General features: G+C 42.0%; 1 protein-coding gene across 10 annotated transcripts in view; it reads left to right on the top strand.

The window, feature by feature from the left end:
- The window catches only part of PLA2G7 (phospholipase A2 group VII), a 36,649-nt gene extending 13,189 nt beyond the window's left edge, over positions 1-23,460 (top strand). For 5 of the 10 annotated variants that reach the window (XM_055571261.1, XM_055571256.1, XM_055571257.1 and 2 more), the window contains 12 exons: positions 3,303-3,445; positions 8,300-8,377; positions 9,156-9,277; positions 9,721-9,865; positions 11,855-11,948; positions 14,576-14,644; positions 15,336-15,462; positions 16,477-16,590; positions 17,877-17,968; positions 19,315-19,485; positions 22,375-22,523; positions 23,202-23,460. In XM_055571261.1, the coding sequence (XP_055427236.1) occupies positions 3,337-3,445; positions 8,300-8,377; positions 9,156-9,277; positions 9,721-9,865; positions 11,855-11,948; positions 14,576-14,644; positions 15,336-15,462; positions 16,477-16,590; positions 17,877-17,968; positions 19,315-19,485; positions 22,375-22,523; positions 23,202-23,344 (1,413 nt within the window). In that variant the 5' untranslated portion in view covers positions 3,303-3,336 and the 3' untranslated portion in view covers positions 23,345-23,460. Of the gene's footprint in view, positions 1-3,302; positions 3,446-8,299; positions 8,378-9,155; positions 9,278-9,720; positions 9,866-11,854; positions 11,949-14,575; positions 14,645-15,335; positions 15,463-16,476; positions 16,591-17,876; positions 17,969-19,314; positions 19,486-19,845; positions 19,887-22,374; positions 22,524-23,201 lie in introns of those variants that run through there. The other 5 variants (XM_055571264.1, XM_055571265.1, XM_055571266.1 and 2 more) reach the window with 4 other exon arrangements.
- The last annotated feature ends 1,846 nt before the right edge of the window (positions 23,461-25,306 follow it).

Raw genomic sequence — 25,306 nt, forward strand, 5'->3', positions numbered from 1 at the left:
AGAGTGTAGCTTATTTCTGGCAGGAAGCCATCGATTTAGATTTAGTTGCTCAAGGAAAGAGCTAGGGTTTTGTTTCCTTTTTTTTTCCTACTCAAGTTATGCTTGTTCACTGTTGACAGATTAGAAAAGCACATGTGAAAAAGGAAAACGAAAATCACCTGTAATCTTGCCCCTTAAATGTAACCATTGAGAATATTCTGGCTTTATATTCATCTAGACTTTTATTTTTTCTATTTATGTATAAATGCGCATGTTCAAGTAAAAAGTAGAGCCTATATACTGATTATTTTTTTCTCACATGCCTCAGAGGGCGGGACTTGGTAGCGAAACCTACTAGTCAGTACGAGAGTAAGCCAATCTCTCCAAGCCTCAGTGGGTTTTGTTTGTTTTTATTTTTAAATTTTATAGCTCATTGACAATGTTGTGTTGATTCCTGTTATACAGCAAAGTGATCCAATTATATATTCTTTTTTGTATTCTTTTCCCTTATGGGTTATTGGATATAGTTCCCTGGGCTATACAGTAGGACCTTGTTGTTTATCCATCCTGTATATGGAAGTTTGCAGCTGCTAAGCCTAGACTCCTAATCCTTCCCTCTCCCACCCTGCTTGGCAACCACATGTCTATTCTGTATGCTTGTGAGCCTGTTTCTCTTTCATGGATAAGTTCATTTGTGTCGTATTTTGGATTCCACATATAAGTGATAGCATATGATATTTATCTTTCTCTTTATGATTTACTTTGCTTAATATGATCATCTCTAGGTCCATCCATGTTGCTGCAAATGCAAGCCTCTGTGTTTTATCTGTAAATCGGAGGTAACAATACCCACCTAACTCTACTTCTTATTGTGAGGACTAGACGTTATGTAAATTACCCAGCTATCTAGTGTTGGCCTACAGTAGATGCTAAGTAAAAGATAATTAGTTATGCCTCATATCACCTTCTTTTTATTTCTTAACCAAACCAATAATCAAGATTTGGATTCAGGAGACCTGAGCTGCAATCAAAACATTTCTTTATCTTTAAGAGTTTCTGCCTAATATTAAAGCCAATCAAAACCAAAATTAACAAGGGGAGATGCAAGAAAACCAACCCCAAGTCTCTTCTCAGACACCTAGGACACTTTAATCAGGAGTGTTTGTTCACTCTTCAAGAATCTAATCCTCATCAAGTCTCCTTCCTGGTCCAAGTAGCTCTGATTCAGCTTTTTATAAAATGTAAAACTGATGCAAAATAAATATCAAAATATTTTTTGTTACTTAGTTGGCCTTGGCCACAGCATCAGTGATTCAGTTTCAGAAGGACTTCTCATCCAGAATTGCCTGTTAAACCTCCTGAGAGAGGACTGACTTCTGCTTCCTTACAGTTAGAGAAAAAAATGTTTTACAAGAGAATAGTTGTCCCATTTTTATTTTAAATTCTAAGAAAAAGTAGCATTCCTAGAACAGAGATGGTTCTAACTGAATGGTTTGTGATGTAACTTCTGTGTTTAAGGGAGGAGATGGCTAATAATAATACTTAAGGGTGGGGAGGGGGTGAAACCTTAGAGCAAATAACAGAGAAGTTACATGCAAACCATACTTGATTCAGACCCAGGCAGTTGGGATGCAGGCACTAAAATCCAAGAGGCCAGGCCCCACCCACTTTGTATTGGGAACCTAGAGCTGAAACGTTGGTGAATGGGTTTCTCAGTTTTCTGATGGCCCAAACCAAAAGGAAGACAGTATCTTTCATCCTCCTTCAGTAAGCATTTAGGAGTGCTTACTATAGCCTGGGCCCTTCGTTAAGAACCAATAATAGAAAGACAAATGGGACCAATTCCTGCTTTGGAGAAGCTCACAGGTTACTGGGGTAAGCAATTCTGCACATTGTACAACAGAGCATTGCAGTAGAGGGCAGATAATACCCCGATGGAGGCATGGCCTGAATGTGCTGGGCAAAGAGGATCCAGCCTTCTGTGCTGCCAGTGGCTCCGCCTCCTGACTGTGCCCAGATGGGTGAGCTCTGCTCGCTGAGCTGGGAGATGTCTTCTCCTTTTGCACCCTGGAGGAACCAGGTCAGAGATCACATCCTTTCCTGGCCCAGGGAAACTTTGGTGATGGTTGGTAATGGCTTTGTGTAGTCAACTGGGAAGATCTCATTGAGAGGGTAACATGGAAGTCAAAACCTAGGAGTGAGGGAGCCAGTTATTTGGGTATCAGAGCAAAGAGCCTTCCTGGAAGAGGGACACAGGTTCAGATCCCAAGGAGGAGTAGGGGTGCCTGGATGCCTGGAATGTTTGCTGGGTGGCAAAGGAGGTGTGTGGCTGCAGCAGGTATGTGAGTGAGTGTACAGGAGGGGCTGGGGGCGGGGGTCAGATCTGGAGTCTGTTGGGTACATGCTGTAGAGCCTTTAATGTTACTTTAAGGCCTGTGGCTTGTGCTCTGTGTAATATGAAGTCATCTGGGGGCTTTGAGCAAGAGGAATGGCATTGTCACTCCAGCTGCTATATTGGGAATTGACCATAGGCTTTGCGGGAAACCAGTTAGAAGTTACTGCAAAATTCAAGAAGGAGATAGATGGTGGTGGCTTGGACCATTTCCATCACCCTGAAAAGCTGAGGGGGAAAGTGTACAAGAGGACAGATGAGGCACAGATCCAAGATAGTTTTTTGCTGATAAGATGTTAGCAAAGAGTCTCACTGTAATATAATTTATTATTACCATGAGTCAGACTTTATTTACCGGTTCCACTGACATTTGTTCCACCCTGGCTGCCTGCTAGGTCCCCTGTTAGACACTTGGAACAGCAAGTACAATCTACCCCTTGAGACTCTCAGTGGAGCAGAATTAATAGAGATTCTACCCAAATATAACATCATCAGCACCACAAAAAACCCCAGCTGCTGTTTTTACAAATATGGGGAAACATTAGCCAAAACACTGAGGATTTACTATGTGCTTGACAAGCCCATGTGTATGATTATGATATGTGATTGTTATAATTATTACAGTTGGATGCTCTTCTTTATAACCCGACTAGACCGCTACAAATTAGGAAACTAGTGGCCAACAACCTAATATTCCAGCCTAAAAATGTTATTTCTGGGCTCTGCAATCCAGCATGACCAAGACCCCTAACACCCTAGTGCCTCCCCAAAACCTATCATAGAAAATGCATGTGCCATTTTTTTCCAAACGTCTTCTCCCTTCATAACCCATGGAATCATGTTACTAGTCCCTTAATCTCACTGATCGGTCAGCCTATTTAAGTCCTATTTATTGCATGTCTGTTTTTCCATGTCATTCTTTGCCTTAAAGAAGGTTAAGCTGAAACGGCAGCTCAGCTTCGGAGATGTTACCGTCCAAATTGCATGCGCTTTTCTGCCTCTGCACCTGCCTTGCACTGGTATATCCTTTTGACTGGCAAGACCTGAATCCAGTTGCCTATATTGAATCACCAGGTAAGAGGTATATTTGTTCAAGGGCTTGAACTATCCGCCTGTTTCCAGACTAGAAGTGGCCCCAGGGAAGTTATGTGTGGGGTCATCTAAGAAGATGCTGATGGAGATCCTTAATTCTCCTGAGGGAATGGAGAGGCCTCATTCTTTCTTCTTCCTACTAACCGAGAGAAAGAAGTGCCTTCTTCTTCAACATCAGGACTGCAAGACAGGGACTTCCCTGGCAGTCCTGTGGTTAAGACTCTGCACTTCCAGTGCAGGGTATATGGGTTCAATCCCTGGTCGGGGAAGTAAGATCCCACATGTGGCATGGCCAAAAGAAAAAAGACTGCAGGACTGCTCAGATGAGGCCTTTTCAGACAAGCTGGAAGCTCAGTTTGCAATCACCGGGGAGAAGGTCCATGCTGCCTTTTTTCTGCATCACTGCCCTGACCCATGCCCTCTGGGTACAGTAACACATCTCTCCTGGAGTACCCTCCGAGGAAACCCCAAACCTGCCCCCAAGATGGTGAAGAAGAGGCAGGTGTCTCAATCAACAGGTGTAGTCCTGGTTGATGGTGGGAAGGTGTTAGAAGATGGTGATTTAGAGTTTGGATCCAGAGGGAGACAACCTTTTCTATCTAATGACAGGGGAAAGCAGGTACCAGCAGGCACTTGGAGTCCCAGATAAGCATGGATGTGCATCCCCGCTCTTTCTTACCTTTTGTGGGGAGGGAAGGAGTGGAGGTGACAGAGGATGAGATGGTTGGATGGCATCACCAACTCAATGGACATGAGTTTGAGCAAACTCTGGGAGATAGTGAAGGACAGGGAAGCCTGGTGTACTGCTGTCCTTGGGGTCGCAAAGAGTCGGACACGACTGAGCGACTGAGCAACAGTGACAAAAGAAAGGAGGCAGAGGCTTGGTCAAGCCCAGGAGTGGTGGCCAGACTGGGACAACCATCTCTAGACAGGGACATCTATGACCCCTAAAAGGACCTTGATTGCAAAGTGATTCCTTCTGGAGTCTTGAGAATTCTTGCTAATTCCAGAGAGTTGGGCTCAGGAATTTTCTCATCTGCTCAGGTGAGCAGTGTTGGTGATCTCTGAAAGGTACTATGCTGTCTGTACCTACTGACCTGTGCAACTAGGGAGACATGACTTCTCTGGATCTAGTTGTGCAGGGTTGATGGGTGACTCCTGACTGTGACATTTACCAAAGATCTTTCATAACCCACTGCCTTACAAATCTGGCCCTACTTCATAGCTGGGGAAATGAACACAACAGCAGAAGAGAGACTAGGTCTTCTATGTTTGCATAGAAATGGCCTCTTATCTCACAGGTCCATTCATGCAACAATACTTACCAGAAAGGTGGGGCATGAGTCATACCCCATTGGTGACTAACACAGAGGGCTCATAATCGAGTTCAAGGGGGCTGCAGCCTGATTATATTAATTCTCTTATTACCTTATCTGTAGGTTGAAAACAGGTGGCATCTTACGTGATGAGCAGATTCTTTTACATCATGTGCTTTATATTGGTACAGGGTAGGAATTTCAAAACATGTTCCCTATTCCCCCATGTTTGAAAATAACTTGAAAGCTGTTATTGAGCCAGCAGAAATTTGAGGACACTGCTTGATTCATCTGTCATCCCAGCCCATTCATTCTAAATACTCAAAAAAGAATGCATGAATATGTTTTAAATTATTAGAAATAGTTTATTCAATAAAAGATGAAAGTAATGTATGATCATTTGTATCATTCGTACTAAATGAATACATAGAAAATATGGTCATATAGCTAAAAGGTTTATCAGCATGGCTAGAGATGTCCCATTTGTTAATGGAGGACATAAAACCATAAAGAGACGGTCATTTTCCTCACATTTGTACAATCCATCTCCAACCCTAGAAATAGACATTGGGACTATTTGATAAATGAACATCACCAAAAATATATACTAAGATTAATAGCATACCATAGATTCTAATGCTCCTATTAAAATGAAGTTAAAGAAAAATAGGAAGTGACATCTTTAAGTTCTGAACCATGAAACAGTATCCTCTAGAGAGTGGCCATGCAACCTGGCAAGTCTCCTACCTGTCTCTTTTTTTTCATGAGGTGTGCTGATCGATGGCTAGAGAATGGGAAATCCAGAATCCTATCCATTAGCTATGAGCTGCTGAATCTTTTCTTTTTTTAAAACTTTACTGAAATATAGTTGATTTACATGTTGTATTTAATTTCTCCTATACAGAAAAGTGAATCAGTTATACACACACACACACACACACATACACACACATGAGGCCCTCCAGCCACAGGGCCCTGGAGACCTATACTCAAACCCAAGCTTAAAGTTTTCTGAGACCTTCTCAGGGGTCAGGCATCCTGGAACTGGCAGCCTTGCAGTCTCACCTTGACCTGGGCTCCTGAACGCTGGATGAAGCTTTTTGGTAGGGCAGGTTTTAGAGGACCAGGTTACTCTGAGGTGAGTGGAAAGATTCCCAGAGCCTGGGTGGAACTGACATCTCATAAGAGGAACCTTGTGCAACATGGAATCTCCCCATGGCCCTAGAACTGAACACTCAATTCCAGAGGTTGTACCTCCCAGGCAGCTGTGGGTTCTCAGGGGCTCCTCACCAAACTGTGGTTTGAGTCCCTGTGGCCACACCATGGTTCCTGTGGGTCGGGGATACAGGAGAACCCAGGCTGCTCGTCACAGGCCTGCCCTTCTGTCCTCTGGACTTGAAGTCTTGCTATTACATTATGAAAGACCACTCAGCCGACAGTCTTAAATGGGAGAGAAAAAGCCTTTTGTAATTCTAAATAGACCCTAAAATGTTAGCCTTATAGGGAAAGCTTTTTAAAGAATTGTTTCAGAGGAAATGCCTTGGATTTCGTATCTATACAGAGAAAAATGGTATGATCTAGCATGCGTGCCTGCCAAGTTGCTTCAGTCATGTTTGACTCTTTGTGACCCCATGGACTGCAGCCTGCCAGGCTCCTTTGTCTGTGGGATTCTCCAGGCAAGAATACTGGAGTGGGTTGTCTGCCTCCTTCAGGGGATCTTCCTGACCCAGGGATTGAATCCACATCTCTTATGTCTTCTGCATTGGCAGGCAGTTTCTTTACCACTCGCACCACCTGGGAATCCCATGATCTAGTGTAGATCTGCTAAAACTCCTCTTCGGGCTTGAATTTGGGTAACCAGAGTTAGCTAACTCTAGGGAAGGGGCAAATAACCTCAGTTGTCTGCCTTTTATAGGTGGTGGTCATAACACACCTGTAAGTCAAGTCAGGACACGAGTTTGAGTGAGTTCTGGGAGTTGGTGTTGGACAGGGAAGCCTGGCTCACTGCAGTCCACGGGGTTGCAAAGAGTTAGACATGACTGAGTGACTGAACTGAACTGGCCAAGTCAAGCTACCTCGATTTATATGATCACTGATCCTTACAGCTGTCCTGAGGGCTGGCCAAGTGATCGTATCCCCACTTTACAAACGAGGATCAGAGAAGGGGGTAAAGTGCCCAGGGCAGAGCAGCATAGCTTGTAAGATGTACAACTAGAACCCAAGATAGCATCGCTTGGCTCCAGCACCAGGGTCCATTCATTGCAACCACTGCCTTCCTTGGAGCTTCCTCCTACAATTCGAACATGAATTGCTGACTGTGTGTCAGGCCAGGTGGTCTGGTACCTTAGCCCAGTGCTTCTGACAAATGGTACAACTTTTCAGATTCAGGAGAATTGAGGTGAGGCCTAAGAGCCTCATTCCCAATCTTCCATTTGATGCCATGATGCTAGTCCATGGAGCAACTTGAAGTAGCAAGGCCTTATGAATTGAAAGGCTCATCACTGGCAGGTGTTTCACACCACTGTGGAGGATGTAAACGACCTTCTTCTCATGACTCAACACCTTTCTGAGAGATGCCCTATGAAGTCAGATGCCATACATAACATAGTTCGCAGTGTCTACATGGCAGAGGCAGAGTGTGATAGAAAGCATGAAAAGACTGTCCAGCAAAGTAATCACCTCACACAGTCCAGAAGAAGGAATGGAGCAGGCTAGCTGAATCTAGAAAAGTGAGTCAGATGCACTGATATGTGGTCTCACCATGCTGAAATTAAATGTGGACTTGATTGTGGGTTAGAAAGGAAAACAGGTGAGACTTCAGGTGTGTTGAAGGGTTTTGGCACCAGAGAGAGAAAATATTTCAAGAATGGGTGGATAAAAGAATATATGCCACAAAGCATTTAACAGAGAGAGAAGAGACCCAGTGACAGTGTAAAGTTTAGTTCTGGTCATTTTCACAAATATTTATTGCACTCCAATCATTGCGCCAGACTTTGTGTTAAAGATCCGAGGATACAAAGATATGGATGCAGCTCTTATGAGATAGTCTTAGGAGACAGAGTAGTAAAACATAATTTTAGTCTAATGTGATAGGAAGGAAGATAAAAATACATACAGGGAATTTATTTAATACTGAGGGTGAGTCTGGGGAATCAGAGAAGGTTTCAGAGAAGACCTGACATCCAATCAAGATGCTGAAGGTTGAATAGGAGTTTGCCACGGGGATTTCAAATGCAGGGAACAGCATTTACTAAGGCACAGATGCAAGGAACAGCCCACTGTGTTGCTCAGGAGTGCCGGAGCACAGAGAAGGAAGGTAACTTACAGGGAAAAAGAAGAAGAGTAGGAAGCCGTGGACCTTCAGATCACTGAGGGTTTTTCTCACAGTGCCCAGGAACTTGGGGTTTAACTTGTACACCTATGAATCTCTCTGAGTTTCAATCCCCTCAGTAGAGAAAAGAAGCCACCCCACACTGGAAGGCACTGTGGATTTAAATATAACCTTCAAACTGCCTTCCAGAAAGATTCCAATCCATGCTCTCTTCAAGGAAAAACAGCTGGTGGAAAGAAGGCATTGAAGGATTTGAAGACTTGCCTGGTGAGATTCATACTTTAAATCCTTCCAGAAACTGTGTGAAGGATACAGTTGAAGGGGTCAGGATCCAAGGTGAACAGGATGTTCAGGAGAGATGGTGACTGGTCAAAAGCACTGAAGGTGTAAGCGAGACAGGTGGGCTAGCAGAGCAGAGACATACTGGAGCGAGAATGCGAAGCTAAAAACAAATGTTAGAAGTTGGAACTTGGTTGGATGTAGATGGCAGGGAAGAAACAGTTAGGAGAGTAGCATGATTCCTAGGTTTCTGACCTGGGATCCCCAGGCTATGGAATTCTGGAGTTGCAGCCTGTGTCGTTGGAGGGTGAAGTGGGGGAGTTAGGAGACAGTCGTGTAATTTCACTCTGGACCATGGGCTTTGCTGTTCCTGTGGGAAGGTTGTCAGATGCAGATATCCAGTGGGAAGATGTGAGCCCAAATCTGAAATATCAGGTAAAGTTCATGTTTAGGAAAAACAGATTTAGGGAGTGGTCTTTAATATGCTCTGGATAGGAGAAGCAGGTAAGGGCAAAGCTACAAGGATTAGGAGGTGATGATGATCTTAAGCATCTCGGAAGAAGGGGGATGTTGACTGCCATCTTTTTCCTCACCCCGTTCTTCACATACAGAGGGCCTTCAATAACTATTTGTGTATTTTACTAGTTAGTGAAGAAATGAAGGCCAGAAACTATGGGTGGTCACTTGATTCCCTCCAAGTTTCTTGGCATAATCAAGTCTGGGGAGTCATGGATGACAAGCGAAGTAATATTGACCTGTTTTCCAGCATGGGTCAGTAAGATACAAGCTCTGATGGCTGCTGCAAACGTTGGTCAATCTAAAATCCCCAGAGGAAATGGATCTTATTCCGTTGGTTGCACAGACTTGATGTTTGATTACACTAATAAGGTAATGTTTTAATACCATTTATCCTTATATTGACTGTGGCTATGGTCCATAAGAAGGTTTTGAAAACTGACCCTGCTCTCACCTGAGAATGGCTTATTTTGTCATTGGTATGATTTCATGGCCAGCCTTTGGCTGGTGAAGCCATTCCTCAGGTCACTGCTGTCTTCAGATTAACTTTTCCATAAACTCAGTTTTCCTCCCTTCTCTAATGTCTGAAACCAGGCTGCTCATACTTTCTTTTCATTCAAAAAGCATATTTTTCTCTTTCTATTCCTTTTGACTATATTCAGTCACCATGGCAACTTATCAAAAAAAAGCTCTCTGGACCTCTTCACGCACAATAGAGGTATTTGGGGCCCCACTAATTAAATATGCAAAACAGCTGTTGGAATAGGTTTGAGAAGCAACTTGACTAAAAGCACATTCATGTCCTTCCTCTACAGGGCACCTTCTTGCGTTTGTATTATCCATCTCAAGATGATGATCACTCCGACACCCTTTGGATTCCAAACAAAGAATATTTTTTGGGTCTTAGTAAATTTCTTGGAACACACTGGCTTATGGGCAAAATTATGGGCTTATTCTTCGGTAAGATTTCTGTTGATCCTGCTTTGTAAGCTCTAGACTATAAGGAAAGCTTGAAAACAGCAAGAGTTTCAGGCAGTTAAAGATCAAAGTAGATTGTCTCCAGTCTAAACATCTCCTAAGATGACAAAGTATTACTTAAAAGACCAGGTGACTATCAGAGAATCAAGGGTTCTTGTTTTGTCTGTTCTAAATATGACAGGGTGGGTGGAGGGAGTGAAGGTATCAGACTTTCAGACAGGCTCCAACATCTTTCTATGGGTGGTCAGATTTTGCCTTCTTCCATTCTCTGTGGGGGCAATAATGTGATGAGAACAGCAATTGGGCTGGTGTGACCTCTCCTTTCTATACCATGTGCTGAAGTGTTTTTTTACAGTTGGGCAAAGAGAGAAAGAAGGCAGAAGCCACCATACCTCTCCATATCCTAAACCAAGGAGTGAAAGCTAATTTCTTATTTATCATAAATGAGGAACTCCACTCTCATTCCCATAACCACCTCCAAGGGGCCAGCCTCTTTCACTAAGACAATCCGATGTGCATTCATCACTTAGTATGTCTGCATTTCATGAATACTGGCTTTTGTCCTTTATCTGTTTCACCAGATACTACTCTTGACCTGGTGTTAACTACATCTTCAAATTTCCCCCTCAAAACTACCTACACCTTTTGGCATTCGTTTTAAATGTCTCCTTGGAGTTTTCTTAATAGCCCACTTTATATGAGAAACGATGAACATAATTACACATCGTTATGATGCTGAATCGGAGAAGGCAATGGCACCCCACTCCAGTACTCTTGCCTGGAAAATCCCATGGACAGAGGAGCCTAGAAGGCTGAAGCCCATGGGGTCGCTGAGGGTCAGATACGACTGAACGACTTCACTTTCACTTTTTCACTTTCATGCATTGGAGAAGGAAATGGCAACCCACTCCAGTGTTCTTGCCTGGAGACTCCCAGGGACGGGGGAGCCTGGTGGGCTGCCGTCTATGGGGTCGCACAGAGTCGGACACGACTGAAGTGACTTAGCAGCAGCAGCAGCAGCAGCAGGATGCTGAATAGTTTATAGGTCACTGTTATAGCAATCATTACATTTGGTTTCTGTGGGCACATCTCCATTGTGTTGATGAGAAAGTGGAACACAAATAATTGATGATAATGATGACCATAATAAGTGAGAAGTGAAGGAAAAGACCACGGCCTCCATTCTGAGCCCTTTACTATGTGACTGGATAGGTGTGCTTTACATATTGTTGTTGTTCAGTCACTAAGTCGTGTCTGACTCTTTGCGACCCCATGGCCTGCAGCACGCCAGGCTTCCCTGTCCTCCACTATTCCTGGATTTTGCCCAAGTTCATGTCAGTTGAGTCAGTGATGCTATCTACATATATTCCCACTTAAATATGATCCCCATGAGAGAGCTATATTTTCCTTCACTTTACTGAAGCAGACTCTGAGGCTCAGAGAGTTCTCTTGACCTGAAGGTCAGCGGCTCCTCAGCGGCAGAACTTCATCCAAAGCCACATCTGAGGGTGAAGTCTAAGGTCTCCCCATCTTTCTCTTGACCTTGATCAAATTAGAGTGGGAGGAGTTTCCCATTTGAAGATTCTGAATCTCAGTTTAATGCTCCTGAGGTTTTACTGGTTGTTTGGTTTCAGAACATTCCCTTTGAAGTTTTGCCAAGATCTGGGATTGATGATAAGGAGCAGCCTTCCTGAATACACCTCTCAGTAGGAAATGTCTCACCTCAAGTTCAGAGCTGACAGTGAGAACTGATAATTCATGATCCTATGGTCTTAAGAAAAAAACAAGTGGTTCATGCCCATGCTTGATGGTATCCAGTAGGAGACTTTTTTTTTACATGAATTTACTATTGATGCATAAAAGAATAAATTCCATGGGTCAGGTTTTTATACTCAGGAGATGTAAGTTAAATTAACCAGCGATATTCAAGTCAGAAAAAGACACTAATTATCATCTCCCACTGCTCTCTAGGTTCAATGACAACTCCTGCAGCCTGGAATGCACCTCTGAGGACTGGGGAAAAATACCCACTAATTATTTTTTCTCATGGTCTTGGAGCATTCAGGTAAAGTGTCAAGAGGCTGAACAATTTTAGCCTTCAGGGATCAATGAATGAATGCATTCCCCCTCAAAAAAAAAACGGGGGGGTGGACGGCAGATTTTGGAGTGTCAGGCTGGTCCTTGTCCTGGGAGGACTTGGAGTTCCTTCAGAATTAGCTGTGATCTACTAATCAGTCCTTAGCCCTGTCTTTTCCTGCCTCCAGCCCATGGAGACCAGCCTCACAACAGAGGAGAGGGGTGGTTGCAATTTGGGTGGTTGTCTTTCTATATAACAGTATTTAAACTCTCAAAATCATTCACTGTATTAGTTCAGGTTCTCCAAGAAATAGACACCATGATTAGATTAGCTGTGAAAGGCATGTATTGGGAAATGCCCATGAAGGATAGAAGGGAAGGAGCAGAGAAGATGGGGAGAGATTTCAGCCTGGCATGCAGGCTGGACAGTTGAGAAGGAGATGGGAAACAGAAGGACTGGGTATGAAGGGTATGAATGTGGTACAGTACTAAGAAAAACTGGGCCAGGCTGATGGAGGGAGAGCTTGACCAAGATTTGCTCATCAGAGTTCTGCATCTCATAGGAAGGGACCTATGGTAAACACACACCATGTCCGGTCACTGGAACGAACCTACAGGAAGTCTTGCTTTACTTGGACCCACTGGGGCAGGAGCTGGGTGGGCTCTTTAGTCAACTATGGTCTCTGGATCATGACAGGTAGCATGTTTTCATGGCTACCACCCCATCTACTTTTTTTCGACATTTTCTCAACTCCCTTCCCATCTTCTGCCTCAGGTTTATAAGAATTTTAGAAAAGGAAAAGTGGCTTTTAGCTGGTAAAAAAAATCAGGTAGCATCTGCAATGAGAAATTTTCACTTGTTTAATTGTAGCCCAACTGGTTATTTGATTCCTATGAGACCAACGATTGGCATCTTAGACTCCGAGGACCACATTCAGTCTGCATCTGTGTATACGATTTTATTGAAACACCAGCCACACTCATTTACTTTCCCCATTGTCTCTTCTAGTCTTGTGCTACAGCGGCAGAACTGAGACTGATACAAATAACGTAAGGCCCAAGAGCTGGAAGCAATTACTCTCTGGCTTTTTACAGAAAAGGTTTTGCTGATCCCTGTACTAGATGATTTTCCCTTCCTGAGTTGGCCTTCCATCATCAGGAGGAGAAAACATGATACTCGCCAACCTCCTTTTTGTTCTTTAAGGCCATTTACTCTGGAATACATAAAAGGCAGGAGTTCCCTTTTGATCCAGTGGTTAAGACTTTGCCTTCAAATCCTGGGGGTGCAAGTTCAATCCCTGGTCAGGGAGTTAGGATCCCACACGCCTTGCGACCCAAACAAAACAAAACAAAAAACAGAGGCAATATTATAATGAATTCAATAAAGACTTTAAAAATGGTTCACATAAAAAAAAAAAAAGAATACATGATAGGAGAAGAAGATTGTGCAGAACCAAGATGTGGAAGGGATTCTAAATGTAGTTGCTTATTAGCACATAACTCTTCAACCATCTCACCCTGTCTAGTCATTTACCTAACAGCTGAATTGTGTTTGGTATTTCCACTGTTTTAGACATGGCTATAAGCACTGAACATCTGTTAACTTACTAAATCCTTATAATAATCCCACCAGGTCCCAGATGTTATAACATCACCCTTCTGCAGGTAAAGAACCAAGGCAGAGAGAAGATAATGTGATTTATCCCAGGTAGACAGCTAGTAAGTGAAGGAGCCAGGATCCAATAACCAGCAGTGGTCAGAGTGTAGGTCCTGTTGTCTTAAGCATCACATTGTACAACCTGCCTATGTTAGTATTTTCTTGTCATGACCTAGTAACTGGGACTTCCCTGGTGGTACAGTGTTAAGACTCTGTGCTTCCAACAGGGACATGAGTTCAATCCCTGGCCAGGGAACTAAAGTCCCCATGCCACTTGGTGTAGCCAAAAAATGAAAAAAACAAAACAAAACAAAACAAAAAAACAACCAAAAAACCTTATAATTATTCTAAAGCCAAGACTTTATTATCTGTCCCCACCGATGAGGACAGGAATGGGGTAATGTAAGTATTTAAAGTCATATAACTGGAAACAGGCAGAGCCAAGATTTAAACTCAGAACTCTCAAAGGCAGTATTTATAATCACTGCACCAGTGTTTCTCAGCCTTGGTACCCCGGATGCTTTGGACTGGATCATTTCCTGTTGTGGAGGTAGTCCTGTACATCAGAGAATGGTTTTAGCAGTATCTCTACCCTGACTCGATGGACGTGAGTCTGAGTGAACTCCGGGAGTTGGTGATGGACAGAGAGGCCTGGCATGCTGCGATTCATGGGGTCACAAAGAGTTGGACACGACTGAGCGACTGATCTGATCTAATCTGATCTACCCACTGGATGGCAGTAATATACCCCCCACTACTCCTGATAATGAAAATACCTCCAGACATTGTCAAATATCCCCAGAGGACTAAAATCAGCCCCCTTTGAGAACCACAGCCCTATGCTTTACCCCAGGGCACTCCTACAGGGGGATAATTACCATCCAATTCCCAGGTTTTATTTGTGGATCCCTTGTAATTGTGACTGGTAGTTGAATGCTTCTCTCATTTTTGTTTTGAAGGATGATTTATTCTGCTATTGGCATTGATCTGGCATCCCACGGGTTTATAGTTGCTGCTGTAGAACACAGGTACGTCACTTGGCATGTGGCTGAGCTCTACCTTTCTTAAAGGTTTATACAAAGTACTATTAGAGGGAATTCCTTGGTGGTGCAGTGGTTGGGACTCATTCTCACTGTCGAGGACCTGTGTTCAATCCCTGGTGGGGAACTAAAATCCTATAAGCTGTGCCACTCAGCAGGATAAAAAAAAAAAATACTGATACAATTGTCAACTATGGTTACCCATGACTGAGGAAAAAAAGGAGACTGAATTAGATTGTCATGTGTATAAAAAAAGAGCTAACATTTCTAGAGTTCGTGTTCATATACCATCATTGAGTTCATCACTGTGTTCATTGAGTGCCATGTTCATATACCATCTCATTTAATCTTCTTAACAATCCTTTAAGATGTTACTATCACTGTTTCAAGGGAGGCGGAGTATGAAGCCGAGGAAGGGTAATTTGCCCCAAACCACACAGCTAGTAAGTGGTGGTGCTGGGATCTGATTCGGGAGAGAATGTTCAACTCCAGGGTCTCCCAGAATTACGAAGACAGAGTGCCTTATTTACAGGCAACAATGTCTTTTTCTTAGAGCTCCCTTGGGGGCCTCTTTGATTTAAAAAAAAAATGTAGAGTGGAAGAAGGGAAGTCAGAAAGAGTCAAGGATGGGAGTGAGGAACACGAGTGATACAAGTCATTGATTCTGTTTGTATTGTAGAGATGGTTCTGCATCCTCGACATACTATTTCAAGGACCAGTCTGCTGCAGAAACAGGCAACAAGTCTTGGCTATATCTCAGAACCCTGAAGCGAGGAGAGGAGGAGTTTCCTTTACGAAATGAGCAGGTACGTTGAGGAAGAGAAGAGGTGGCGTGCTGACCAAAAGGTGTAGGCGAAATGATGACATTTGTTCATTTAATTATTTTACATAGGGCAGACTGTGCCCCTAGGTCTCCTTACTTCCCATTCCCAAAAGATATGTCAGAGGATTCCCTGAGTGATCAAATTCCCTTAACGAAATATCTGGATCACAGTAAAAACAAAGACCAACATGAAAATCCTAGGAGATGACTGAATATTCAGAATTCTTTTGTGTTAGAACTAAAGTCTACTTTTCACTGAGGTGATAGAGAATATTTTTAAGAGTTCAGGCCTTAGAATGCAACTTTCTTTGTTTAAATCCTGATGCCATTACTCTGCAGGTGCAGTGGGCTTATCTTGGACAAGTTACTTATTCTTTTTGTTTTGTTTCCATGCTTTATCTGTTATGAAATAATGAACATTAACAGTATCTCATATGAGGCTTTGAGGAAGACCAAGTGAATTAAAGCATGTTATTTTCTATCTCTGTGCCAAGCTTTATGGCTTCCCATATGGCTCAATGGTAAAGAATCCACCTGCAATGCAGGAGACCCGGGTTTGATCCCTGGGTTGGAACCCACTCCAGTATTCTTGCCTGGGAAATCCCATGGACGGAGGAGCCTGGTGGGCTACAGTCCTTGGAGTTACAAAAGAGTTGGACACGACTGAGCGACTAAACAACAAGCCAGACTTTATAGTGGGTGATTTTACATGGATTATTGCACTTAATCCCACCTGCATTTCACTGAGGTGGACATTATTATACAATAAATGGAAGCCCAGAGAGGTTAAGCAAATCCTCTGAGGTCACACAGTGGGTAAGCAACAGAGCCAGGATTTAGACTAAGCGATAACCACCTGCAAAGCTGGGGCCTGGGTCATGATGTAGGTTGTGTTCTATAGGCAACCAAATTTTTTCCCTGTGTTTCACCCTCTACACAAATTTTAAGTGTTACAGCTTTTTACTTTGTCATGTCCTTCTTCTAATCATCCTATTAGTTACGGCAACGAGCAAAGGAATGTTCTCAGGCTCTCAGTTTGATTCTGGACATTGATCACGGGAGGCCAGTGACGAATGTACTAGATTTAGAGTTTGATGTGGAACAGCTGAAGGTGAGCTTAAAAAAAAATTCATTTTCCCTTGGCCTGGACGTCTTTGTTGCTCTTATTATTGTCTGTTTTACTGCTGTAATACAAGGTACAACATGATAAAGGGCTGCAAATAAAAAAAGAGTACTGGGAAAGTATTCCAACAGCGAGAAATGCATTAGGTTGAACTATGTGTATAACTGCCACCAGCCACATTTGAGCTATAAAAAAAAAAAGGTAATTTCGTATGTTCAATATAATATAAACAGTGGAAGTATTGTAATTTCTTGGGCAGCTCCTGCATCTTTTTGAGCTTGATCCTGAAACGCTGGTCAAAAGTTTTAGACAAAATGTTGGGGTAGGGCGGAAGAGCATCACAGTGGCTAGTGTGCTTGTAGACTCAGAAGTGTGTGGGGGTGCGGAACACAAGGAAGGGACCAGACTAGGATGATGGTCTGTCCTCTGCACTATGAGTCATTTGTGTCACTCAACTAGCCACTCCTATCTCCATGGCTTTGGACATGTGGTCCCCTTGGTCTGACTCCCCGTCCTCCTGACTTAGACCTGCTAAATCATCAACCTAAGTCAGGCATCTCCTTATCCATGAAGCTTGCCTGGACCCCACTGCCCATCTGGACTGGGCTAGCCATCTATCACACATGCTCCTTGTCCCATCTATCACACATGCTTCTTGTCACCTCCTTACCTCATCTGCATTGTGTATCTGTAACTCCTTCCCCAGTAGACTAGGAACTCGTGGGACATGAACTGCAGTGCCTGGCGCAGAGCAGGTGTTCAATAAATACTCAGAGAATGGACAAAGTCATGAATGTGGAGTGTGAGAGAGGGAGCCATCAGCAATGACATTGATGTTGCAAGTGTGGGTGATGAAGAGAGCCATGAAGTTCACTTCTTTATTTGAGGTTTTTGTTTGTTTTTGTTTTGGTGATGAAACCAAAGACGTTTTTGTACATATATATAGATAAACTTATATTTATGTTTTATAAGTATATATATATATATATGTGTTTTGTAAGTATTATATATATAACATGTTTTTAAATAGAATTGTTCGTGTGTGTATATATATATATATAGAGAGAGAGAGAGAGAGAGAGAGAGACGCATGTATGTATACGTACATATGTGTGGGTGTGTGGGTGCATGTGAGTGTGTATATTTCTTTTCTAAGAATCAAGGTACTTGACCATGCCTGTGAAATAATAATCTTGTGATTCACAAAATCTCTGCCTATCCTCTGAACAGCCTGTGAGATACTTATGCATTTATATCACGCTTTTTTCACATAGGACTCTATTGATAGGGATAAAATAGCAGTTATTGGACATTCTTTTGGTGGAGCCACAGTTATTCAGACTCTTAGTGAAGACCAGAGATTCAGGTAAGAGAATAAGGCTGAGAGAGAATGCTAAGTTATTGGAACAGGGGGAAGTGATAACACATGCGATATAGAATGTATCCAGTTCTTAGTGAGGAAGAGATCTTTTGGAGTTCACAAGTCCATTCTTTTGCCTCCATAAAATCCTTCACATGAATTTTCCTAAACAGAAACCTTGACTTTGGCTATTGAAAATTCTCCCCATCTCTGTTTTTCCTCATTATTATTTATCTGTTCAAGGTATTTATCATTTTCATTTGGAAATTTATCTTTATATATACATATTATCTGTGACATAATGATAGTAATAATAATGTTGTCATCTTATACTATTTTCTAGATTCCCCAATTGGCAGGGCATTTAAAAAAAAACTGTTTTACATTTAATTTATTTACAGTAATTCACATTTGCACTATCTAGCTCCAGGTTTTCATACATGAAATTTTTACTGAGAACATACCACCCACCTCCAAACTTTTATTCTTTGTATCTCAGCTTTCATATCCTTTTCTCTCAGAAGTTGACTCCAATTCTATGTTAGATGGGCAGGGCATTTTTAAATTATTATTTTTTCCATCTTTAAGGTTGAGCATGGGCTAAAATTACATTGCTACTGGAGTGGAAGTCAGGACCCCAGTCTTCTACCTTGAAGGAACATTTTCTTTCTTGAAGCGTTTCATCCCAAACTGATGAGATCATGTAGAATCGACCGTGTAAAGTAGACAGGATCATTCGTGAAACTTTAGCTCACATTTCTTAAAAGCTATTTCAACATAAGAAGATTCTCTTCTTTCATCCATTTAGCACATAAAATAGAGTCTCCAAAAGGCCAAGAAACATTGGATAACTTAACTTTAAAAAAAGAAAATGAATTACATTTTCAAATGATATACTCCATATGCTTTTCTTCAACTCTCCCAGGGGAAGTATCTTTACACATAAAGGAAAGGGTCTAACTGTTACTCAGAAAGATATAATGATAATGAGTACATAACGGGGTCCAGAAGAACTAGAAAGACAGGGGCAATAGTGCATAGACTGTATCTTTTCAGACACTCCACAATTTTATAGAATTACTTATTTTAAAATTTATCTTGAAGGATGACAAAAAAATTTTAAACGTTTTTAAGGGTTGTAATTCTCAAATGCCTCCTAAAGAAAATGGTGATTTTATTACAAGTTTGCTGCCTTGCAAAGCTAACGATATCCCCTTCCCACACTGAAGGGTAATACCTCTTCCGCCCAGTGAGATCACCCATAACGAACCAGTGAGGTGTTTGTCTCTGAATCCCTGTGATATTAGAAATCCCTGTATGCGGGCAGCATGTAACCAGCCTTCTTCCATCAGGTGTGGCATTGCTCTGGATGCATGGATGTTTCCCGTGGGTGATGAAGTATATTCCAGAATTCCTCAACCCCTCTTTTTTATCAACTCGGAACGATTCCAATACCCTTCTAATATCATAAGAATGAAAAAATGCTTCTTACCTGATAGAGAACGAAAAATGATTACAATCAGGTGAGTATCAGTAAGTGACACTACCTCATCTGAAACGGAAACCTGAAACTTGGATACACAATCAGTGACTATCACTGAGTAGCTAGTCTAGAATTGTTCAGTTTGTCGTTTAGACTTGGAATAAGGGAGCCTATTAGGTAATCTCAGTTTCCAGGTGCATTTAGACTTCCTCTTTTTAAAATGGACTTTTTTTGATTAGTGTTCGTATATATCGTACATACGCTGATAATTAAAATTTGCATCAGGATGCACGTTACTTCTATCTGAATATAAGAGCAAGCCTACACATTTTTAGGACTGGGGTAGGGGGAAGTATTCCATCATTAGGCTTGGCTTAGAACATTTTTTTTTTTTTTAAAGTAAGATGATCTGCTGAGATCTGCAGTGTGTTTACTCGTTTGGTAAGTATATGAATTTATTAATTCCCAAAGCTATAATGGGATCCCTTTGAGGGTTGACAATATACTTACATCGTGGATAAAAAAGAATTCCCATAGGGTTTTGAACTCGTAGTGAGATGTTATAAAAACTGAGCTTCTGCTTCTGTCTGAAACCTGATTTACTTAGAAGGGCAGAGAAGAGGCGCCAGGAAGTAAACACACACCGTAAAGGCAATAAACACTCTGGAGACAGAACGGAGGGCTCTTTTCTAAGTGAAAGTGAAAGTGTTAGTCGCTCAATAGTGTCTGACTCTTGTGACCGCAAGGACTGTAGATCACCAGGCTCCTCTGTCCATGGAATTCTCCAGGCTAGAATACTGGAGAGGGTAGCCGTTCCCTTCTCCAGAGGATCTTCTCAACCCAGGAATCAAACCTGGATCTGCCCTTTGCAGGCAGATTCTTTACAGTCTTTGAGCCACCCAGTAAGGTGCTCATAAAAGGATGCTTAGAAGAAATGGTGGTACAATTGGGTCTTAAAGAATCAAAAGACTTTAGATAGATGGTGAGAAAGGACCCAGATATTTAAGGTAAGGAGGTCAATTTAGCTTATTGGTATATGCAAGTCTATTTAATTCTAAAAGAGAAATAGTAGAGAATATTCAACCTTCCTTATTAGGCTATCACTATCTCTGTTTTTTCCCTTCTCTGCTTCCCTGTCCTGACTTCTGTTTACTCTGACTTCTGCAGTCTGTCTTCCTGACCTTGGCAGTGAGCTGAAGCTGGCCCCACTAAGGATACACATGGCCCTGTTGCTATTGGCAGCGTCAGCCCTTCTCTCTGCATCCCTCCCACCTGTGGACTACCCCCATTTCTCCTCCCTTGGGCACCACAACTCCATTCTCTCACGCTTCTCACATCCTGTAGACGGCTCCCTTCTTTTCTCCTCTACGTGCTCCTTCTCTTCAGGCCCTCTCTCCACTGCGGGTAGCATTCAGGGTTCTGCTTTCAGCTGTCTCGTGGCCCTGACTCTGTTTACCTCCTACTTTTGACTTGAAGTTTGGATTGGGATGTGGGAAACACTGAGCAGAGTTCTGGGCTCTATTTTGAGTAGAGATAACTAAAATAATAGGGGTTTGCTTAAAAGTAGCAAAGTAAAGAGGAAGAATGACATTGGGTGGGGCTGGAAAGGTATTTTTTGTTCTGTTTTTTACATTTTCTTGGCTGCACCACATAACATGCAGGATCTTAGTTCCCAGATCAAACTCGCGCCCCTTGCATTGGAAGCAGGGTGCCTTAACCACTGGACCACCAGGGGAGTCCCTGGAACGGGTGTGTTTTAACCTTTAGATATATGTGTCTGGCCACAAATTGGAAAAGTACAGAATTTGTATTCAACGTATTATCAGTGAAATCTATGGAGGAGCTGAGACTGCAAAGTGAGAAAAGAATTGGTCTGAAAATAGAATCTTGAGGATTTAGGGGATGAACCAGTGAAGAACAGAATAGTTCAGGCAGAGGAGGAAAGATGTGATGTCAAGGAAATAAAGCGGGGGAAAAAATGCAAGAAAATCAAATGTCAAATGCCCAGAGATGATAAAAACTGTGCATTAAAAGTGGCTGTTCTATTTGATGTTTGAAAGTGGCTCAGTTGTGTCTGACTCTTTGCAAGCCCATGGACTCTGCAGTCCATGGAATTCTCCAGGCTGGAATAATGGAGAGGGTATCTTTTCCTTCTCCAGGGGATCTTCCCAGCCCAGGGATTGAACCCATGTCTCCCACATTGCAGGCAGATTCTTTACCAGCTGAGCCACAAGTTCATCGATTTAGCAATATTTATGAAGTGCTTTGCAGTTTAAATAATACAAGGCAAATTTTTGCTTGTCTTTTAATCTACTTAATCCAAAGCTGAAATACAAAGTGTTTTGCTCAACAGCAAATAGAGATCCAGTTAAGTGTGGTGGTAAGGGGGCAGGATTCTGGCTCTGGGTTTAAAGACTGTCAACATAAAAAGCATTCCATCTACTCAAATCAGAAGTGACCTACAAAGCAGGAATCAACTCTTCTAAAACCAAGATGCCAAGCAAGACAGGAATCTTTGTCTTATTTGTCTGGAGGGAAGGATGCTTACATACTCGTGTGTGCATACTAAGTCGCTCAGTCATGTCTGACTCTTTGCAACCTCATGAACTGTAGCCCACCAGGCTCCTCTCCCCATGGGATTCTCCAGGCAAGAATACTGGAGTGGGTTGCCAAGCCCTCCTCCAGGGGATCTTCCAGACCCAGGGACCAAACCCCCGTCTGTCTCCTGCATTGGCAGGCGGGTTCTTTACCACTAGAACCACCTCTCATACCCCTAAATGAACAGTCTTGTGACCCTTGAGTACATATAGGGAGATCAGATTTACAAGTTTTGTTTCCTTAGTTTTTGGCCAACATCTTTCCTGCACCTTAACTATAAAAATAATATTGTCTAACAAAGTGATTTGCGGATAACTCCTTTCTCTTTCAGGGGTTCAGTCCATCAGAATTTTGTTGACTTCACTTTTGCCACTGGCAAAATAATTGGCTACCTATTCACACTGAAAGGAGACATCGATTCCAATGTAGCCATCAGCCTTAGCAACAAAGCTTCCTTAGCGTTCTTACAAAAACATTTAGGTAAGATATGGCATCCTCTTTCCCGACATAGACCGGATGATTCTCAGGACCAAACTATCTATCCTAATTCACGTGCATGTGCTCAGTCATGTCTGACTTTCTGTGACCCTGTGTAGCCTGCCAGGCCCCTCTGTCCATGGGATTCTCCAGGCAAGAATACTGCAGTGGGTTGCCATGCCCTCCTCCAGGGGATCTTCCCAACCCAGAAGACCAAACTTGGGTCTCTTGCATTAGCAGGCGGGTTTTTTTTTTTGTTTTTTTTTTGTTTTTTTTTGTTTTTTTACCACTGAGGCACCTGGGAAGCCCTACCTTAGCCTAAGTCCTATTTTAACGGTTCCCAGTTGGTTTACAACGTAACACTGCAGTCAATCAGTTGGAAAACAGTTGGAAAAGCTGTTTTGTGTACTGTGTCATAGGAAGCAAGCCTGCCTGTTAGAGCTAACAGTATTTCAGTGAAGCCAGTGGGGGGCAGGGGGTGGATTTCCATGCTCAGACAGCACCGGGCCTCAATCCTCTCATTCAGATGTTGCAGCTACCTCGTGTTCACAGAGGGCTTGTCGACTCCTTAATCCTGATGTGGTGTGTGTGTGGTTTGTGAGGCTAGGATGCCCCCTAGAGGCACTGGGCTGTTTAACGCTCTCAAAAGTTGAATACGTTTATGATGTTTCTATCTTACAGGACTTCAGAAAGATTTTGATCAGTGGGATTCTTTAGTTGAAGGCGAAGATCACAATCTTATTCCAGGGACCAACATTAACACAACCAACCACCAAGCCACTCTGCAGAACTCCACAGGAATAGAGAGACCAAATTTAGATTAAAAGAGCTTTTTAAAAAGTTTTATTTACAAACTTGTCTAAAAGTGTGTGTGTGTGTGTGTATGATTTTAATGTATTTTCTCAAATAGCTCATATTAAAAAATGTAGGCTATACCACAGTAGTGACTGAAGTTTGTATTATTTATTTTCCCTTTAAATTTAGAAAAAGACGGCTACATAGGAAAATCATAGCAGCCTAAATTTTAATTTTACTAAAGTGATCCTTTTTCACAGTAAAAAAACCGATTTTACATTAGTTCAACAGACACATATAATAAAACAGGCACAAGGCCACTGGAAATGTGTTACAGTGACCTAACACTCCTAAAAATATAATAAAAACAGATTTTCTTGCCTCGTTTTTTTTCTGTTATAGGCTACAGAATTGAGTTTTAGCATCATGGTCTGCTATGTAGGATTTGGCAGTGGTTCCATTTGACCCTGGGTCACAGTAAGAAAAAGTAGACCAAGTGGATAATAAAGCCATTGCTTTAACTGTGAATTAGTGCTAGAGTGCAATTTCAATAAGATGACCACACAGGGATGGACACTGGTGACGAAACAAAGGCAGCAGATTAAAGAAAGCTGGCAATTTGCTTGCATTCACTTTGTTTACCTCAGAGATACTCTGTTTACTAAAGAAAGGTGCAAATGAGTGGCCCTCGATGCTAGCCATCACACATAAAGTTACCGATTCACCCATGGGCTGCGAAGGATATAAAGGGAGAGAATATAGGTGTGTGTATGGCTGATATGTTTTGCTGTCCAGTAGAAATTAACACAGCACTGTACTCCAATAATAACTAATTATAACATGAAAACAGGGAAAGTGAAAAAAAAAAGATCAAGATTCAACTTTGAAGAAATTCCAGTTTTGCTAACTTAAAAAGAAAAGGCCATAATTTTCACTGCTTCATGTTCCATGAGTGTGATTTAATGGATCTTTTTTATTTTATATGGAGTAGTAAAAGGAGAAAAACACAATAAATGGAGGTAAAAAGATCACTGAAAGATTTGCACACTTCCGCCTCTGGGAGTCATGGAAAATGTGTTTTGTTTCCCAAGCAGTGTAAACACTTCTGCCACTCATCAGTCAAGTATATTTGGGTCTAAGAAGGGTCTTGTTCCTATGAATGCTGCATAACTGACTTTCACGAAAGCCAGTGAGAACAAGGATAATCAGTACTTAGTAAGCAAGCCTGGTTAACTATTCTATGCCTATTCCTTTTGCCTTGTTAATAAGTAACTGCATTTTCTGATTTGGCACTCAGGCTTACCTTAATGTTTTAATGTGCAAAATCACTCATTTTGAGAAATATAATTTCTCCTATAACTGTTCAGAGTAAATATTTTTAAATGAAGAGTTAAAATTCTTTATCATGAAACTGATGGCTTTCTATAATCTGGCCTTCATACATCTTCTCTGACCTTTGCTCCCAGGAATTAATTCACAACTACAACTCCTACATGAATGAGCCAAATTTGTCTATTATCCTAGGAACAAGCAATATATTCATCTACTTCAATTACGCTTAATGTAAAACCCTCTCCTTTTTTACTTATTGAAATTTTACCCAACTCTTAAGGTTTTTAATTCTCACTCTTCTCATCAGGCTTTAGAGTTCTCATAACGTTTCATATACGTTTTTAGAAATGGACAACCATTTCAATAGACCTGATGTTCCATTCAATAGCACCTCTTTAAAATCCTGTTTGTGGCACATGCTGATACGAAAGGATCCAGTGAAGTTTAAAAAATATAACCTACCATAGTGCATACTGAGCCTCTTTCAGGGAAAAGAAGGAAATATTTATCAAATGCCTACTCCTTTTCTGGCACATTCAATTCAGTTCAGTTCAGTCACTTAGTCGTGTCCGACTCTTTGCGACCCCATGAATCGCAGCACGCCAGGCCTCCCTGTCCATCACCAACTCCCAGAGTTCACTCAGACTCACGTCCATCGA

The sequence above is a fragment of the Bubalus kerabau genome, chromosome 3 (assembly GCF_029407905.1).
Source record: "Bubalus kerabau isolate K-KA32 ecotype Philippines breed swamp buffalo chromosome 3, PCC_UOA_SB_1v2, whole genome shotgun sequence".
NCBI lineage: Eukaryota > Metazoa > Chordata > Mammalia > Artiodactyla > Bovidae > Bubalus > Bubalus kerabau.